We start from the raw sequence: 21,709 nt of genomic DNA, 5'->3' as shown, positions 1-21,709 counted from the left end.
CTATGACGTCATCACAGGAAGTTGACCACATTTACTTTCGGTACCTCTCTGGATGTTTTATACAACGCATCTAAAATCCAGAGTGCTCTAAAGAACGATTTCCAAACGAAGGAAAATGGCGAACGGAGCAGGCCTTGTGGACAGCGAATATAAAGAAAATTTTAGGTATTTCAAGCGTTTACACTTCTTTCAGTATCAATATTCCGTAAGAAGATAATATTTTATGTATACAGGGTGTTCGAAGATAATCGGTTTAATATTGTTGCGTATTAATTCGACTCGAAACACGCTTTTAACAAGTGTACAGTGGCATGGGATTATGAATCGATGATTAAGCTTAAGCCTAGAAATGAAAAAGCACATTCTACTTTCCTAAAATAACATTTTCGTTCGATAAATGGTAAATGTTATCATCTATAAAAGAAAAGTATGGAAGCTATGTATATTGTATATCATAATATTCTAAACTTTCATTAGCCCTCTCTGATGATGATCTTTATATTGAGGGAAATAACGAGAGTAACAAAATATTTTCATTTCATTGGAATCCGGATATGCATTATCTACAAATGGCCAATAGAAATTACTTCTTATCCAGTTAGTGTACTTTTGGCCCTGTGTTTATATTTGTCTGTATATTTCAGCGAAGGGGAGACAACTAGCAGTGAAGAAGATGCAGGAGAAGTAAAGAGTGAAGCACACATCAAACAATCAACACATACATCAAAAAAGGATAAGAAAAAACACAAACACAAACATAAACATAAACACAAACATGGAAGTGATCGCCATAAGCATAAACATAAACGAAAGAAACATAAAGCTGATAAAACACCTTTAGAAGAAAATCCTAATCCTAAAAAGAAAATGCGACTTGAAGACAGTGATTTAGAAAAACTTGAAGCTGCCCGGGAAGCTCTTAAAGCAGTTTTAAATTCTGAGGGCGATGATTCCATGGTTAATTCTATGAACCTTATTGCACAAGGTTATGCAGATAGTGAGGAAGAGGAAGAAGAGGGAGAGGTCGATCACGAGGAAACAAAGGCAGAGAAAGCGAAAAGGCGGGAATGGCAAATGTTAGAAATGGCATTGGCAAATAAAGCAAAAGAGGCAGCAGAAGAAGCTGAAGAAAATTCAGATATTGAAATTACTGGTGTAGAAAATGTAAAGAAATCTAACTCTGGTATTAAGAGGAGTAAAAAGGGTGATAGTAGTCATATAAGAAATGAAAGCAAAGACAGGAAAAATAGAGAGAAAAAGGACTCCAATAGAAAGAAAGTATCAAGAAGTAAATCTCCAAAAGGGAGACATGACAATCATAGTACAGATAGGGATCGTGATAATAGGAGTGAACGTGATGATAGGCCACATAGGATGCAACGCAGTAGACCATCAAGTAGGTCACCTGTCCGGCGAAGATCTAAGGAGAGGGACATCTCACCTCGCAGGTAAGGCTGTTATGAGGTATCAGAGAAGATCTTCTTAATTTCCATTTTCAAAGGAAAGTTCAGTAAAGCTGATAATTTGAAGGAAAATATTTTTCAAAAGGTCAAATTAAAATGCAGTGAAAATATATAGATCTTACATTAGTGATCATTTCATATGAGGTTTTATGAAATGGGTTTAAGAAGTTTATATTTTTGCGAGCCTTGGCTAGCAAAAAATAAAACTTCAAAGACGAGTTTCATAAAATCTCATATGAAATGAACACAAATTTAAGAGATTTTATCACATAACTACAAATACCTACATAACAAAGAATTTCACGTCAAAATGTATTCCGAAAATCCACCAGAGGTCGCAATTTGTCCCGCCGTAATGGTGACGTCACATCATTTAGGTCATATTACACTAGTGACATACAAAAAAATTTTACATGGGCGAAATCACTGGATATCAGGCAGATTATTGATGCTGTGCAACAGCATTCTTAGGTACGCTCGCAGAGCCTGTGCACATCAAAACAATGAAACCACTCCGCGATGAAAATTAAAAGTTGTTTTGTTCATTTCATGTAGTACTTAATGGTATGAAAAAATGAAACCCCAATATTCAAAACCACAGACGTAGAATTTGTACATACGTATACACCATTGATGGAGTGTTTTAAGTGTTCAGTTGGGACTCAATGATATTTGTATTACTCCGAGAACACTGGTCTCCCGAAAATCACGAACAACGCCTTCCTCGATGTCTTCCACCGCGACAGACTTTTGGTGGATTTTAGATTGTGTATGTTTACTTAAATTTTACGTAATTCATGCTAATGATCTATTATTGTAATCAAATGTTAGGAAGGTAACTGCAAAATGACCTATTGTCATCATGTTTCGTCCGTCGTCGTGCGCCATCCACCGTGCGCCGTGCGTAAGACTATTTATACAAAAGCCTTCTCCTCCTTAACCCTAGAGCGGATTACATCCATATTTGGTGTGAAACATCATTGGGGAAGGACAATCATATTTTATATAAATGAGCCTGGTCCGACCCCTAGGGGCTGAGGGGTGGGGCCCCAAAAGGGCAAAATTTCTTAATTTGAGCTTTAAAATCCTACTCCTCTTTCATCCTTTAATGGGTTTCATCCATATTTGGTGTGAAACATAATTGGGGAAGGACAATCATATTTTATATAAATGAGCCTGGTCCGACCCCTAGGGGCTGAGGGGTGGGGCCCCAAAAGGGCAAATTTTCTTAATTTAAGCTTTAAAATCTACTCCTCCTCCATCCTTGAATGGAGTTCATCCATATTTGGTGTGAAACATCATTGGGAAAGGACAATCATATTTTATATAAATGAGATAGATCCGACCCCTAGGAGCAGAGGGGCGGGGCTCCAAAAGGGCAAATTTTCTTAATTTAAGCTAGATCCTACTCCTCCTTTATCCTTGGATGGATTTCATCCATATTTGGTGTGAAACATCATTGGGGAAGGACAATCATATTTTATATAAATGAGCCTGGTCCGACCCCTAGGGGCTGAGGGATGGGGCCCAAAAAAGGGGCAAATTTTCTTAATTTTAGCTTTACAATCCTACTCCTCCTTCATCCTTGAATGGATTTCATCTATATTTGGTGTAAAATATCATTGGGGAAGAACAATCATATTTTATATGAATGAAATAGGTCTGACCCCTAGGGGCAGAGGGGCGGGGCCTAAAAAGGGGAAATTTTCTTAATTTAAGCTTTTGAATTCTACTCCTCCTTGGATGAATTTCATCCATATTTGGTGTGGAACATCATTGGGGAATGAAAATCATATTTTATATAAATGGGTCTGGTCCGACCCCTAGGGGCTGAGGGGTGGGGCCCCAAAAGGGGAAATTTTCTTAATTTTAGCTGACCCACTTCCTGTTTTCAGATTTCGGTCTCCGATCTCAGTGAAAATTGGTCTATAGGGATTTAAATTGATGCCGAACAACATGCAAAAATTTTCATAAAGATTTTGGTATTCAAAGATGGCCGCTGGCCCACTTCCTGTTTTCAGGTTTCAGTCTCCGATCTCAAGGAAAATTGGTCTATAGGGGTTTTAATTGATTCAGAAGGGGTACTTTAGTTGAGGACAATCATATTTTATAAAAGACTGAGCTAAGACCCATGGGGATAGTATGGCGGATGTCCAAAATGGAAGCTTTGCTGAAATTTGGCTTTAAAATTTGACTCCTCCTTATATTGTATTGTTTTTGTTAATCGTTAACCAATACTTTATACTGTGACTTTGTTGTTTTGTGCAATGAGTCAGATGACCGTTAAGGCCCATGGGCCTCTTGTTTGTGTTGGTTGTATTGACGAACTATATCTGAGATATTATTGCGCAGTAAAAGTTAATAGTTTTGAGTACGTGCCTCCTCCCTTGATCTGTCACTGGGAGTTCTGTCTTTTGTTTATCGACAACTGCGGTATATTGAAAGGGAAAAAGTACCAAATCTATCAACATAAACTTACAAAATATAATGATAATATAGATCTATTTATGTACGAGCAACTTAAAGTGACAAATGAACTTATATTGCCGTGTAATGTACGGTAGCCTTATGAAGACTTGCTAAAGTCCGATGTATTGCAGGAAGTTTTCTTGATGATAGCGTTCTTATGAATTCAAAAGAAATTTGACTGTTATAAGTAACCAAATAATGTACCCTTTACTTGACAAACGTATATGGCCATGTTTTATTATAAGTCAAAAGTCGGCAAAGCAAAACTCACGATAAGTGTTCTGCACGATAATATCTCGCCAACCAGTTACTGTTAGGAAGACTTGCTAAAGTCCGATACATTACATGAAGTTTTCTTGATGTTAACGGCTAGCGTTCTTGTGAATTTAAAAGAAATCTGAGTGATATACGTAATGAAATAATGTACCTTTTATTTGGCAAAAGTATCTGGCCATGATTTATTTGTCAAAAGTCGTCAAAGCAACCCATATTAGTTTTCTAAAAAGGAAACCAAAACATATCCGGAAATGGTAATATATTTTTCCGAAAATATTCTTCAGTGTTAAGTGGATATTAAGATACGAAAATGTTTACTTATTATTTTATTGTCTTTGAAGAGACATTGATGATATTGATAATTTAGTAATTAATAAAGAATTATAAAAAAAATGATACTCAGATTCTGAACGGTTTCATTGTTGTTGAAATCGTTATTTCAAAAATAATTTAGAAATAAAATTTATTACAGTTATCTCAGGATAATAAGTTATTCAACTTTAGAACTTTAGGTGAGGACAATCATATTTTATAAAGGACCGAGCTAAGACCCATTGGGATAGTACAGCGGAGGTCCAAAATGGGAGCTTTGCTGAAATTTGGCTTTAAAATCTGACTCCTCCTTACATTAATCCTTGATTTGGGTTACACTCATATATGGATGAAGGGCTACCAAGTTTGTTCAACAAATGACATTTACCTATTTCAGAAACTTACATATTCAACTAAGGAGTTCCTTGTATTGTTTTTATTAATCGTTAACCAATACTTTATACTGTGACTTTGTTGTTTTGTGCCATGAGTCAGATGACCGTTAAGGCCCATGGGCCTCTTGTTTTTTATTAAACTCCAAAATTCAACACTGCACACTTATGTATAGTTTACTAAATTCTATATTTAAATGAAAAACCAATTTCTTTATTCCTTTGTTTGAGTCCTTCATTCACAGCATCTATGAGTGGCCTTGGCACTTTGATGTGATGAATAGTTATCAAGATAGCTACAATATTCATATAACTATACCTTGGTGGCACTGCTGGACCTCTGATAGAAATTAAGTCAAAGGTGTCAGAATGGAGTATGTTGTTCTTTTTATACTTTTGAGCTGTACAGTCATTTAAACCTATTTTGAAGTTGGTGCCAAGTTTTAAATATGCATTTGTTTTTGCATTTATACTGGGTAAATAACAAAGTAACTGAAGGTTGTATACAAATGTGTTGAAGAATTTCCATCAAACAAAATTGTTCTTATATCAACAGGGAAAATAGTAGACTGGATGAGAGAAGGGGAAGAGAAGATCGACCTGATAGACGATCTCCATTACGTCGATCTTCTCCATTGAGACGTTCCTCTCCTAGTCGACGACCATCTCCATCCAGACGTTCATCACCTGGTCGACGTTCTTCACCAGGCCGACGTTCTCCCATCCGGCGGTCTCCTCTACGACGATTATCCCCGTCACAGCGCTCTTCACCCTCTAGAAGAAGATCTCCAGATCGAAGATCACCTGGTCGCATGGATCGATTTAGACGACCATCTCCAGGGAGGAATAGGTAAAGCAATGTGCATTGTTAAAATGCTTTTATTAATGTGACAACTGATTTTTTATTCTTAAATTTGTCAAAGTTTTTGAAATAATGAAGAAAATTTGCGAAAAGCAAAACAAAAATAATAACCATTATCTTTTAATAGAGAAAGTTGTTTTAAAATCAAATACATTTGAAATAATTCATATTTGAATTTTGAAATATATTGTATGGAAATTCAATATTGATTTATATTGATTTATTTCTCTAAAGCTTTTGATTCCCTTTCAAAATTGTTTTGCATTAAAAATCTTAATCTAATGAGTTTAGTTTAAAAATTTAATAGGCATGCCTATGACCGTGACAGAGGGAGAGATCACCGTGGGCGTCGAAGCAGATCACGTGACCGACACAATAGGAGCAAGGAGAAGCCTGAAGACAAATTTAAGGGTAGCTTATCTGAGGGCATGGTCAAGGGCAAAGAGGAATCAGATGAAGAGTAAGTTTTCTTTGTACTCAGAAATAAATTTCAATGTATTATCTTGTGCTATTCTAAAGGAAATGGGAAAGAGATTAAACAGGTTTTTTGTGGGTTTTTTTAAATATAGGTTACTGTAAGCATTTGTAAGTTTGTTATTTTATCACAAACAAAAATTGAGATAAAGTATAAACTGTCAGTGAAATGATCTTTTCATTTCAGACTAGACCTGGATTTCTCTAGTGATGAAGATGATGAAGATGCATTGATTGAGAAAAGAAGGAAAGAAAGGGAAGCCTTGTTACAGGTAAATAGTAACAGTAATATAAGCAGGATAAAAGGTTGTCAATTTGTCATCAAAGTTCATTCCATTGAATATATTCAGAAGGGACCATTTTTGAGTTAAGTATCTTTATTTCCCCATAGAAACTGAAACCCACAGTTACAGAGGAGAATGAGGACAGTCGTCTAACAGGAGACGATGGGGACACTCAGGCCACACACAGCAGTAGTGACTCTTCATCATCCTCTGACAGTGACGACCTTGTTGGTGAGGAGGATATATACGACTTTGAAGAATCCATGGATAAAAAACGGAAAGCGTTACAAGATGTTACTGCTGAAAATGCAAAGGAAGGTAAATCAGTTACTTTAGGTGATAACAAATAACCAATTTGTATGATTTCATTTTGTGTAGAGAGTATTCCTTGCCACTTGTTAATTTTATATACTAGTTACTATACTCATTATGAAATAATTGGTGCCATTTATTATATTATGAAATCCAAACATTAAATATATTGTGCAATTTACCTTCACCATCAGCAGTTTAGTATATCACAGAGAAATGTACAATTTTTAATTACCATATTTATTCCATTAGAAGCCCTGTCTCTAACAAAACGCCTTCTGGTATAGGTGCATTATATATATATTTGATTAGGGCTGAAACGATTAGTAATTTTTGTAATCGATTATTCGGTCACATGTAGGGTAAAATGATCGTAAGTCGGACACCTTTTGTGTTCAGAACAGTAGTACGTCGTGATATGAAGACCATTATTAATGTAATGGGTACCGTCCGAGAGAGCACACTTTCTGCATCATATTTACATTTCGATACTCTCGTTTTTTACCCTACGATACAATACAGAGCAAATAAAGTACCTAACCTGCAATTCGATCGAGAGTCGGACGCATTTGACTTTGAGTCGGACAGTCCAGATTGCTTTGATATTACGTCGGACAATCGGATTAAGTTAACATTTTACACAATTCTGAATAAAAAATATTAGTAATTGATCATAAAATGAGAAATTTGTTGTTCATATTACTTTCGGTAATAGACATACCGCCAGGTGTCAAGCAAACAGCACATGACTTTGCATTTTGTATTGTGTATGCTACAACATTACGTTTGCTCCGACATCGAATACATACACGTGCGTTTGCGGGCACGAGATGTGGCTATACTTCCTGGCGATCACTTTACGTGTACTTATCTCTGGGAAATCAATAAATAGGTATAGCTTGTATAACAAATATGAGCCTGACGAAATAGATGCAGACATTGCATGGACTGAAAAACGAAAGAAACTGCGGTCAATTTAACATGGATTTTGTTTCATGGAATGCTTGAAATTGGGTTGTTATATGTTTCAACATAACATGTTCCTTGAAAGTATATTCTGTTATTTCTAAGCTTGCAGGGAAAGATTATCAATGTTAGTAAAAGTTTAGAACCTGACGTACTAAACCACGAAAGGGATCTGCAGTCCACATGCGCTATGTATCGATGTTACGCGGTCATCTGAGCAGCCAGAACAATGGCCTTATCATTAAAAAACTATTTGCCTAATTTGAGTTTGTGTTTTATCGTGGTTGCATAAGTTGAATAAGGAAAAATGCCTGTCGCTCTAAACCAATTCTGAAATATATAGTACATTTTTTTTGTAGTTATGCTAGGAGACTTTGTCCTTTGCAAAGTAAAACATTTTCATGAATTGACGATGGCCAATAGCAACTCCGGTGTTCCTAATAAACACATGCAGAACCTGCTCCAATTACTTTTAAAAGAATTGAAAACTATACAACCAAAAGCGCTGTGTCCAAATTCCAGGATGCCTGGATGGACAATTTCATATTCCCGCGCTAGTCATGGCCATCCCAAATTAAAGTTTCTTGTCTAGCTTGTGTTGCCGATATTTTAGATGAATGTACCATTGCTATATGTCAGAGAAAATTGTCTATTTGATGGACGAGTAAAAATAATCGTGTATTACGTACTCGATATCACTTCTTTGCTTTACGAAAAACAATTACAGAATGCCACCAATAAAACAAGAGAAATTTTGGTGTATATATAATATATTTTGAAATAGAAAATTAATTCATTTGGCTGCACACGTTTTCCCACTAAAATGTGCTTTGCCATACATTCTGATTGAAAATTTAAGAAAAATCTCAATGGTGACTTGAAAGGAAACTTTAAAGACTGATTAGAAAATAAAAATAGATATTAAATATTTATAAAAAAAATAAGGGATGAAAGATTTAAACTTATATTATGAAAAAAGGGTTATTACAGCACTTGTTTATGCCTATATATCATATATATTCACTTGTATAATGATAAAATACACTGTCCGACTTATGATCGTTTTGAACATTTTTGGTGTCCGACTCAAGATCAAATAACGTTTGCGACTTTGAACCAAATTATGAGATAAAATGCTGTTTCTATTGTCAAAGTGAAGATAATTCTGCATTTGTTTTACACAAATCTTACAGTTAAATTCCAGTTTTAAGTTTTATAGCGTAATAATCAAAAGAAATGACTTCTCATTTCAGTTTGAAGTCACAAAACTTTACCCGCTCTCACCGTGAAATGTACCGCTTTTGTTACTATTCGCGATCGGACTTGGCAAAATATGTAAACGAGAAAGTTATCAACGGGAGACAACTCTAGAAAGTCAATACTTCATTTAGCATGTAGACAGCGGTTTTTTGTAACGTGGTAACCGGAATAAGGACGGTAAGACGTGTTAAAAATGTCCGACTCTAGATCGTGTCCGACTTAATATCACTCTACCCTAATCGATTACTAATCGATTAATCACTTATCACTTGAAATGAATTTGAGTATTATCTCACAAGCCTATCGACTACTGAAAACGTCTGCCATGTTTTGGTATCAACTAGGCTAATAGCCTAATAACACCTACAATATGATAGAGGACTTACCTTACATTATATAAGGCGAGCAATAAATAAGAAAAATTTATTAACCAAAATAATGTATTTCATTCCAAATCAACTAAGTCCCTGTATCACTTGTGTAACATCGTTTAAATCCAGTCTGCTAACCTGCTGTTTGACGTGACCTTCACATGTACGACTAATCAACCAAATCTGGATTGCTACGGAGCGACATGACCCAACTTTTGTCACTGAACTTTTTCATTTCCGTGACCAAAAAAAATTAAATAAATCAACAACTCTTATCTTCAATTAGAATATGAACAAATACATTCGTTTTACATGATAAGCACATGCAATAATAAAATTGAAATGTTCCAAGACTACTGCTCCTTCCACTCCCGAGCGCCCCAGCGGCGATTAGTTCTCCCTGACGTAACAACATGGAGCCGATCACGAGTGAAAATATTGGCGATCAGCGTGTTGCAAACTTTCTCATGACATCCACTTTTTCATTGATCAATGACTTTAACTTCCACAGATACGTAATTTTACAAGTATTTTTCACATCATATGCCTTTTTAAGTTCATAACGTTTAAATAATGGCTTCCTTAGAAATCCATGATCTGTTAACGTGTTTAGTCAGCTTACAATGCACTTGCTATGTATGTTACGATTAACGATTAATAAAATCTTTAATTGATTAACAGCGATTAGTTTCATTAATCTAATCGCCTCCGATTATTCGAATATTTGTTTCAGCCCTGTATCTGATACAGGTTTTCTGACACTTTTAAGTCTGAAATTTTGTGTTCTATTTGAAGCCCCCTCGTTGAAAAATTCACGCCCCTGGGGCTTCTAATGGAATAAATACAGTACATGTTATAGTGATCAGTAATGGGACCATTTGAATGTTATAGTGATCAGTAATGGGAACATTTACATGTTATATTGATCAGAAATGGGAACATTTACATAAACTGATCAGTAATGGGAACATTTACATGTTATATTGATCAGAAATGGGAACATTTACATAAACTGATCAGTAATGGGAACATTTCCATGTTATAGTGATCAGTAATGGGAACATTTACATGTTATACTGATCGGCAATGGCAACATTTAATATATATAATGAACAGTAATAGGAACATTTACATGTTATACTGATCAGTAATGGGAACATTTCCATGTTATACTGATCAGTAATGGGAACATTTACATGTTATTTTAAGTCTGAAATTTTGTGTTCTATTAGAAGCCCCCTCGTTGAAAAATTCACGCCCCTGGGGCTTCTAATGGAATAAATACAGTACATGTTATAGTGATCAGTAATGGGACCATTTGAATGTTATAGTGATCAGTAATGGGAACATTTACATGTTATATTGATCAGAAATGGGAACATTTACATAAACTGATCAGTAATGGGAACATTTACATGTTATATTGATCAGAAATGGGAACATTTACATAAACTGATCAGTAATGGGAACATTTCCATGTTATAGTGATCAGTAATGGGAACATTTACATGTTATACTGATCAGAAATGGGAACATTTACATGTTATACTGATCAGTAATGGGAACATTTCCATGTTATACTGATCAGTAATGGGAACATTTACATGTTATTGTGATCAGTAATGGGAACATTTACATAAACTGATTAGTAATGGGAACATTTACATGTTATAGTGATCAGTAATGGGAACATTTACATGTTATACTGATCAGAAATGGGAACATTTACATGTTATACTGATCAGTAATGGGAACATTTCCATGTTATACTGATCAGTAATGGGAACATTTACATGTTATTGTGATCAGTAATGGGAACATTTACATAAACTGATCAGTAATGGGAACATTTACATGTTATACTGATCAGTAATGGGAACATTTACATGTTATACTGATCAGCAATGGGAACATTTACATGTTATACTGATCTGTAATGGGAACATTTACATGTTATATTGATCAGTAATGGGAACATTTCCATGTTATACTGATCAGTAATGGGAACATTTACATGTTATACTGATCAGTAATGGGAACATTTACATGTTATACTGATCAGTAATGGGAATATTTACATGTTATACTGATCAGTAATGGGAACATTTGCATGTTATAGTGATCAGTAATGGGAACATTTACATGTTATACTGATCAACAATGGGAAAATTTACATGTTATTGTGATCAGTAATGGGAACATTTGCATGTTATAGTGATCAGTAATGGGAACATTTACATGTTATACTGATCAGTAATGGGAAAATTTACATGTTATAGTGATCAGTAATGGGAACATTTACATGTTATACTGATCAGTAATGGGAACATTTACATGTTATAGTAATCATTGGGAACATTTACATGTTATACTGATCAGTAATGGGAACATTTACATGTTATACTGATCAGTAATGGGAACATTTACATGTTATAGTGATCAGTAATGGGAACATTTACATGTTATACTGATCAGTAATGGGAACATTTACATGTTATAATGATCAGTAATGGGAACATTTATATGTTATACTGATCAGTAATGGGAACATTTACATGTTATAGTGATCAGTAATGGGAACATTTACATGTTATAGTGATCAGTAATGGGAACATTTACATGTTATACTGAAAGGTAATTGGAACATTTACATGTTATACTGATCAGTAATGGGAACATTTACATGTTATATTGATCAGTAATGGGAACATTTACATGTTATACTGATTATACTGATCAGTAATGGGAACATTTACATAAAATGGTCAGTAATAGGAATATTTACATGTTATACTGATCAGTAATGGGAACATTTACATGTTATACTGATCAGTAATGGGAACATTTACATGTTATATTGATCAGTAATGGGAACATTTCCATGTTATACTGATCAGTAATGGGAACATTTACATAAAATGATCAGTAATGAGAATATTTACATGTTATAGTGATCAGCAATGGGAACATTTACATGTTATAGTGATCAGTAATGGGAACATTTACATGTTATATTGATCAGTAATGGGAACATTTACATGTTATACTGATCAGTAATGGGAACATTTACATAAAATGATCAGTAATGAGAATATTTACATGTTATACTGATCAGCAATGGGAACATTTACATGTTATATTGATCAGTAATGGGAACATTTACATGTTATTGTGATCAGTAATGGGAACATTTACATGTTATAGTGATCAGTAATGGGAACATTTACATTTTATTGTGATCAGTAATGGGAACATTTACATAAACTGATCAGTAATGGGAACATTTACATGTTATAGTGATCAGTAATGGGAACATTTACATGTTATACTGATCTGTAATGGGAACATTTACATGTTATAGTAATCAGTAATGGGAACATTTACATGTTATACTGATCAGTAATGGGAACATTAACATGTTATACTGATCAGTAATGGGAACATTAACATGTTATAGTAATCTGTAATGGGAACATTTACATGTTATACTTATCAGTAATGGGAACATTTACATGTTATAGTAATCAGTAATGGGAACATTTACATTTATAGTGATCAGTAATGGGAACATTAACATGTTATAGTAATCAGTAATGGGAACATTTACATGTTATACTTATCAGTAATGGGAACATTTACATGTTATAGTAATCAGTAATGGGAACATTTACATTTATAGTGATCAGTAATGGGAACATTTACATGTTATACTTATTAGTAATGGGAACATTAACATGTTATAGTAATCAGTAATGGGAACATTTACATGTTATACTGATCAGAAATGGGAACATTTACATGTTATATTGATCAGTAATGGGAACATTTAAATGTTATAGTGATCAGTAATGGGAACATTTACATGTTATACTGATCAACAATGGGAACATTTACATGTTATACTGATCAGTAATGGGAACATTTACATGTTATACTGATCAGCAATGGGAACATTTACATGTTATACTGATCAGTAATGGGAACATTTACATGTTATAGTGATCAGTAATGGGAACATTTACATGTTATAGTGATCAGTAATGGGAACATTTACATGTTATAGTGATCAGAAATGGGAACATTTACATGTTATACTGATCAGTAATGGGAACATTTACATGTTATACTGATCAGTAATGGGAACATTTACATGTTATAATGATCAGAAATGGGAACATTTACATGTTATACTGATCAGTAATGGGAACATTTACATGTTATACTGATCAGTAATGGGAACATTTACATGTTATACTGATCAGTAATGGGAACATTTACATGTTATAGTGATCAGTAATGGGAACATTTACATGTTATAGTGATCAGTAATGGAAACATTTACATGTTATACTGATCAGTAATGGGAACATTTACATGTTATACTGATCAGTAATGGGAACATTTACATGTTATAGTGATCAGAAATGGGAACATTTACATGTTATACTGATCAGTAATGGGAACATTTACATGTTATAGTGATCAGTAATGGAAACATTTACATGTTATACTGATCAGCAATGGGAACATTTTTATGTTATACTGATCAGTAATGGGAACATTTACATGTTATACTGATCAGTAATGGGAACATTTACATGTTATACTGATCAGTAATGGGAACATTTACATGTTATACTGATCAGTAATGGGAACATTTACATGTTATATTGATCAGTAATGGGAACATTTACATAAAATGATCAGTAATAGGAATATTTACATGTTATACTGATCAGTAATGGGAACATTTACATGTTATATTGATCAGTAATAGGAATATTTACATGTTATACTGATCAGTAATGGGAACATTTACATGTTATAGTGATCAGTAATGGGAACATTTACATGTTATTGTGATCAGTAATGGGAACATTTACATAAACTGATCAGTAATGGGAACATTTACATGTTATACTGATCAGTAATGGGAACATTTACATGTTATACTGATCAGTAATGGGAACATTTACATGTTATACTGATCAGTAATGGGAACATTTACATGTTATAATGATCAGTAATGGGAACATTTACATGTTATACTGATCAGTAATGAGAACATTTACATGTTATAGTGATCAGTAATGGGAACATTTACATGTTGTAGTGATCAGTAATGGGAACATTTACATGTTATACTGATCAGAAATGGGAACATTTACATAAACTGATCAGTAATGGGAACATTTCCATGTTATACTGATCAGTAATGGGAACATTTACATGTTATAATGATCAGTAATGGGAACATTTCACAATTATCATAACCATTAATCAAGAATTGCTGAAGCTGTGAAGCCTTACTTTCATATCAGCATTTTATATAAAGTTAATAGTGTTCAGCAATTGAAAAAAATTACCCAGAGATATGAATTTTTTCTTTAGCTTTTGAAACCTTATGCTATAGATATATATGTGCAACAGTACACTGTAAAATTCTGTATGTCTTTTTATATCAATATTCATTGTATTATTTCAATATGAAAATAAATACATTAGCTTTGGGGTCTTGTAAAATAAGGCATATACATATATAAATATTTCAAGGTTAAAGTGTCAAGCTTACCTTCTAAAATACTGTAGTAAATTTATACTATCCATAAGACTGTTAAAATAATAACAAAGTTTAGTTCTTTTTTGTCTAATCCACAGAAACACCTGCTGTTGTCCCAGAGAAGCCTGTCAAGAAGTCAGACATGTTTTCAGAAACCACAGATATGTTCAATGAAAACTACATATTTAATGTAAGAGTCATTTAAATTACAATGCAATTAATAAACATTGAAGTTTGCATAACTTTGTAAAATCAAGCATGACTATCATCAAGTGATCTTTTTTTGAGGTTAAAAAAGATTGTTCAATAACTGTAAAAGATTTGTATTGTGATGTAACTTTTTTACCGCACCATCATCAGATGGTGGGCTATTTAAATCGCCTTTTGTCAATGATGGGTCATCTGTCTGTCTGTCCTTCAGTCCTTCCATCCTTCTGTCCATTAACAATTCTTGTTACCGCTTTTTCAGAAAGTACTGAAGGAATTCTGTCTCAAATTTTACATGCAGGTTCCCCTAGGGCCCTAATTGTGCATATTGCATTTTGGGACCATTTGGTGAGGAAGATAGCCGCAATTTGTTTCGGCTATTTCTCAGAAAGTGCTGAAATGATCTGTCTCAAATTTTATTTGTAGGATGTAATTAAAGTTTAAAAAGCAGAGAAAAGATCCCTCTTTCCATTGTCAGACATTGATCATTCTTTGGTGGGCGCCAAGATGCCTCTGGGATCTTTTGTTCTATAGATTTTACGTTCATTTTGTGATAGAAAATTTGGTAATCCGTTTAAAATATTACTTTATACACAATATGTTACAGAGGCTAATGTTTTTATCCTATTGAGTGTTAGACCTTCTGATTCCAGCAAAGTCCCAGTAGTGCCTACCAGTTTATGTCGTCTGCCCATGAAAACGCTAATCTCACAGACAATTGGGACGATGCTGAGGGCTATTACAGTAAGTGATGAGGATGGATTCTGTTTTCAACACCAACATGTTATTATCATAAAAAAGTTACGATTACTTATTTAAAACTGCACCTTTTTAGTTGGTATTTCTTTTTATTATAAGCGAGCATGTGTTTCCTTGTACAAAGATAATTGTTTATCTCTACAGGAGTACGTATTGGTGAGAGTCTCGACAAGCGTTACACAGTGTTTGGTTTTACGGGGCAAGGAGTGTTCAGTAATGTTGTCCGAGCCCGAGACACGGCCAGGACAGGACAAGATGTGGCCATTAAAATTATCAGAAACAATGATATGATGTAAGTATCAAGCTTTGAGTCAGTGACTCTCCTACAGAGTATATACATCATTTTGAATTTCTTTTTCTCACATACTTCACAAGTAAAACTTCAACAGGCAATAATACCAATAGAGTAATCTCATAAAATTATGTTGGTAAATATAAAATCATCAATTCAAATTCAAATTGGCAGAGATTTCTCCCACAATTCACATTAATGTCCGGTGATTTACTCTGGTGCTGTACAAGTGGACTTCAGATTCAGTTAAATTACAGATAAGTAGATGTTGTTTGTAGCCTCACATTTGTCTTACAGGCACAAAACGGGTCTGAAGGAACTGGAGTTCTTAAGGAAACTTAATGATGCTGATCCTGACGACAAATTCCACTGCTTGAGGCTTTACAGGCACTTTTTCCACAAAAACCATCTATGCCTTGTGTTTGAATCTTTGAGGTTAGTACAAAAATAAAATAAAATTTTTGAAATACAGAAGAAATAAAAAAAAGATTTGTTTTGTTTTTATCATCTAAATACAATGACTTCTGAAGTATTTTTCAGCCAATCATCTTTTATATCATGGATGTTCAATTTTAATTCAATCTTGTATGATATACATAAATTAACTTTTTGACCCAGGTTAATTCCAAGTTAGTATTATTACCCCTCGGAAACAGCTACTTTTGTGCATGAGTCTTTAGGACCATGAACACCTTTGAGATGCCATGAATACATTTTAGATAACAGAGCATGTTGTATATAGAATATTGACATGGGATCTGAATGTTTACATAGTTTGAGAGGTTAAAGTATCTACTGGTAAATACATGTCTGATATCAACATTTATATGTGAGAGGTTAAAGTATTTACTGGTAAGTACATGTCTGATATCAACATTTTTATGTGAAAGGTTAAAGTATCTACTGGTAAGTACATGTCTGATATCAGCATTTATGTTATACACTAATGCATATCTAATTTAAAATTTGTTTGGATCTGATTGAGGTGTAAGGGAGATAATTGTGCTTGAGTAACAATCAGAAAGTTGTTGAATTACAAAAACATTTTCAACAACCAACATCCTCTTATTGTTTAGAGTGTAACTTTGATCATTTTTTTACCAGCATGAATCTAAGAGAGGTGCTGAAGAAATATGGAAAAGACATCGGCTTACATATCAAAGCTGTGCGATCATACGCCCAACAGCTGTTCCTTGCCCTGAAACTTCTCAAGCGAGCTAGCATTCTCCATGCTGATATCAAACCAGACAACATTTTGGTAAGTATAAGTTATTATTACCTATAATTGTCCTTACATCTAAATATTGTTCAGTATAATAGATATTTAGCTTTCAATTTAAAGAGGATTAAGTAAAACACCCAGGATTCTAAGTAAGGAGTATCACTTTTATAAAATGAAACTCTAACTATGGACAGAAACAATTTTAGTGTCCTTGAATTATTTACCTTTGAAAAGCCTATATATACTGACATCTAGTACACTGAAGTGTATTAATTTTATCTGTTTGAATATAAAGGCTATTAATGATGTGAATCAGGTTCTTTGCCTCTGTATTTCAATGTATTCAATTATGTTATTTTTATATTCCAGGTAAATGAATCCAAGTTACTTTTAAAATTATGTGACTTTGGCTCTGCCTCCCATGTTTCTGAGAATGATATCACTCCGTATTTGGTGAGTCGTTTCTACCGAGCTCCTGAAATCATCATCGGTATGGGTTACCACCACAGTGCTGACCTGTGGTCAGTTGGTGCGACCATCTTTGAACTTTACACAGGTAAAATTCTATTTCCTGGTTCCTCTAACAACGAGATGTTAAAGTTTATGATGGACGTGAAGGGCAAGATGCCAAACAAAATGATCAGAAAGGGTATGTTTAAAGACCAACATTTTGATCCCAGCTATAACTTCTTATACCACGAAGTGGATAAAGTCACTCACAGGGTAAGTGCTGTAGAATATTTCACATTTATATTCATTCTCATATGTCTCACTGATATTTAAATATTTGTGCAATGTTGTATGACTGATAGGTCGAAAGTAATAAAAGAATGAATATTTGTATCATTATTGATGGATAAATTCAAATACATATCATTGATCACTCTGTATAGAAAGTTAAATTTAAAGATTCATTTCTAAAATTTGTTCAAACACTAATAGTGTTAGTGGTATCTTCATTTGTATGTATATTCTGTTTATTTATATACTGATTTATCATTTTAAAAAGATCGTTAGATAGGTTGAAAAATTACAACTTCAATTGGTTCTGCTTTCATTAAATTAAAAGATTAAATGTATATAACTGTAAAATCAGGGTGTATCTGTGTATGGGGCCATGGTAGTTGAGTGGTATAGTTGGCACCACATTCTACTTCAGTAAAACTTTTCTATCCCATGGGACCAAGAGAAGTAATTTGTTATAACAGAAATTTGCTATGGACTTTGTGAAACTTTATGTGAATTAAAGTCAAAGGCTGATTGCAACCCAAATCAACGTAGTTACTTAAGTTCACTCACAAAATCCAAAGTCGGCAACTATGTCTATCCTGCCAGATTGTACAATTGTTTGATCTTATTTGATTATCTATCAATCAATGTCCTTTTGGCCCCATGTTTCACTTTAAAACAAGGCTAAAACCAGCAAATTCTTGAAAAATTGTTGTAGAGCAAATATTTACTTGACAGGATTACAAAATCATTTTTTATCAAAAAGTCATTGGTTATATTCGAAATTGTTAAATGTTTACTGTATTAGCCATTTACCTCTGGGACTTCATTGGGCTGTTACCAGGTACTGTCTTCCAATCAGTTTAATCCAGATAATCCAATTTTCCTCTACTTCCAAAACCTGACGTGTCCTCAAGTAACTCTGGCTGCTAAAGATTGTAAAACAAAATTAACCAAAACACTATATCTGTGTAATTTTATTTTATCAATCATCTGGACACTTTTCTATTGCCAGGAGAAAGTGACAGTATTGAGTATGATCAACCCAAGTAAAGACCTTCTGGCCGAGTTGATTGGGTACCAGCGTCTCCCTGACGACCAGCTGAGGAAGGTGACACAACTGAAGGATTTACTAGAGAAGGTCCTGATGATGGACCCAAGTAAGAGGATCACAATCAACCAGGCGCTCACTCACCCGTTTATTCAGGAGAAGATCTAGTGGGACCCGTACATTAACGTCCCACCTTTGTACTGAAGAGACATTTAGTTGTGGGTTAGGAAATAACAGACACAATGTTTGAGTGATAATTTTGCGATTTGTGAAATATCAGACAAAGATAATTAAACATTACATTGGAATATTCCCTCGGACGTTGGAATATTTGACTCTCTGTAGGGAAATGTTAGTGCGGTAAGATATATATACTAGTGAGAAAATAGTGTGAAAGTTTTATTTCTTGCAGGGATCAATGATGCTGTTCATGTTCAATATATACCAAGTATACATTTGAACTTTTAACTTCTCACACAGGTGAGATAATACTTGTATATACCATATTATACTTATTATCATAATCATGTGTTTACATTTCAGTGACTGAAACAGCATATGTGAAATCAAAAGATGATGTGATGGACCAATCACAGAGCTTGTATTATGTTTTGATGGAAGACTGTGATTATGAATGGACCAATCACACAACTTGTTAGTAGTTACAAAGGTAACCATGAGTATATGATGGGATGTATAATGTTTATGTTGTTTCAGAAATTATGTTAGGTAACATTTGCCAGGCTAGACTTGTGCATCAACTGTGTTTGTTTGTACTAAACTAGGTAAGTCATGCTTTTCACATCATTTTGAGACTCAAATGTTGAAGAAACAAAATATTTCAGGTGTAGTGTGCAGCTATTTTCATGATGTATGCAATCAAAAAGGTAATATTGCAATACTTGAAATAGTTTTCTTTACAATTATTTTGAAACATTTTCATGCTGGTACCTTCCTTTTATTTTTTTTATTAATTTCAAGAATATTTTCATTCAAATTTAAACAGAAAGGGTAAATTTTCTTTTGTATTTTCTCGTTATTTTTTAAAACTCTTATTTTTCCATCCAAATTTTTTTTGTTTGATCATGATTTGGTATGTAAACGTTTTCATCTAAATTATGCTGACTTTTTTATTCCAGGTCAGGCAGCTTAGGCCAGACCTAGTACCGCTGTTGACAGCTTACATAGTCATAAAGCTCAGATAAGTTTTTACTCTTATACATCTTGTCATCATCAACTTTTTTTTTTTTTTTCTTCTTTTTTTTTAATAACACTGTGTGCAGATTATTTTGTTTATCCTCATCTTAAACTGAAAAAAATCCAAATTTTTTATTTGAAGGTACTCAAACTACTTATTTTCAAAACATTCTATATTAGAAAATAGAAGCAAAATGTACAGTCATTATTTGATATTTGATACAGGAATTTATAAACTCTTTTGGAAAAAAAATTGTTATAAAAACTTCAATGTCACATACTCTACCAAATGATAGTTAGTGTAAGCATTGACTTGGGTTTATAAATGAATATAAAGGTTAATCTTTGTACTGATTGACTTGGGTTTATAATAGTTTAAAGGTTGGTCTTTGTACTGATTGACTTGGGTTTATAATAGTTTAAAGGTTGGTCTTTGTACTGATTGACTTGGGTTTATAATAGTACAAAGGTTGGTCTTTGTACTGATTGACTTGGGTTTGTAATAGTTTAAAGGTTGGTCTTTGTACTGATATTAAAGTCTATGATTGTTAGCATTTGTATTTGTTTTAATATGTATTTGTATTGAATTAAGAGAGGTAAAAATCTCTAAAATTGTAATATTTCTTTCCGTTTGGACAGATACAACTATGGATTAAAATTTCCAAGCCATATCTTAAGTTGTCCTGTTTTGTTCAGTGGTAACTACATTTCTTACTTGTGAGATTTCGTTTTGAATACAGTAAATATTTCAATGTTTTACATAAGATTGTATCCCAACTGAAGGGTCTTCTTTGCTCCAGAAGATGCGAGAAAATCTGAATGTTTAAGCAATAATAATGTACTTGTTGTCTCTTCAAATCCGCTTTGCATTTTGTAAATTGGATAAGTTGATAACCTTAATGAAGTATAAATTGGATAAGTTGATAACCTTAATGAAGTATAAATTGGATAAGTTGATAACCTTAATGAAGTATACATTGGATAAGTTGATAACCTTAATGAAGTATAAATTGGATAAAATGAGCATTGTCACTGGAGCAAAGAGTCTTAGAGGAAGGAGAGACTGTTCAAAGACTTTGATCACGAGAAAAAATATGGTTTTTTATAAAACTTTGTTAAACATTCATGAAGCTCCGAGGATAGTAAAAAGTGATTTTCATGGGTGTTTTGAAGTGTATTCTTCAAGAATTGGATAAAATGAGAAACAATATTGAAATTACCAGGGAAATTAGCAAATGATATGAAATCATT

The 21,709-nt window shown here is 33.5% G+C and overlaps 1 protein-coding gene across 3 annotated transcripts; it reads left to right on the top strand.

Annotated features, from left to right (window-relative positions):
• The first annotated feature begins 73 nt into the window (after positions 1-73).
• Positions 74-21,130, top strand: LOC138315896 (serine/threonine-protein kinase PRP4 homolog). 3 transcript variants are annotated; one of them, XR_011207549.1, is made up of 14 exons: positions 74-165; positions 645-1,448; positions 5,469-5,762; positions 6,082-6,234; positions 6,436-6,520; positions 6,640-6,850; positions 15,100-15,191; positions 15,862-15,952; positions 16,112-16,259; positions 16,557-16,694; positions 17,364-17,517; positions 17,851-18,204; positions 19,226-19,621; positions 19,805-21,130. XR_011207549.1 is itself a non-coding variant. In XM_069257232.1 (13 exons), the coding sequence occupies exons 1-13, from the start codon at positions 116-118 to the stop codon at positions 19,427-19,429; spliced, it is 2,778 nt and encodes a 925-aa protein (XP_069113333.1). In that variant the 5' UTR covers positions 74-115; the 3' UTR covers positions 19,430-21,130. The 3 variants fall into 3 exon arrangements, 1 of the variants encoding a protein (XP_069113333.1); XR_011207550.1 differs by having other exon boundaries at positions 19,226-19,931; positions 20,401-21,130; XM_069257232.1 differs by having other exon boundaries at positions 19,226-21,130.
• Positions 21,131-21,709: the final 579 nt, after the last annotated feature.

The sequence above is a fragment of the Argopecten irradians genome, chromosome 2 (assembly GCF_041381155.1).
Source record: "Argopecten irradians isolate NY chromosome 2, Ai_NY, whole genome shotgun sequence".
Lineage (NCBI taxonomy): Eukaryota > Metazoa > Mollusca > Bivalvia > Pectinida > Pectinidae > Argopecten > Argopecten irradians.
This window is presented reverse-complemented; position numbering and strand designations above follow the sequence as displayed.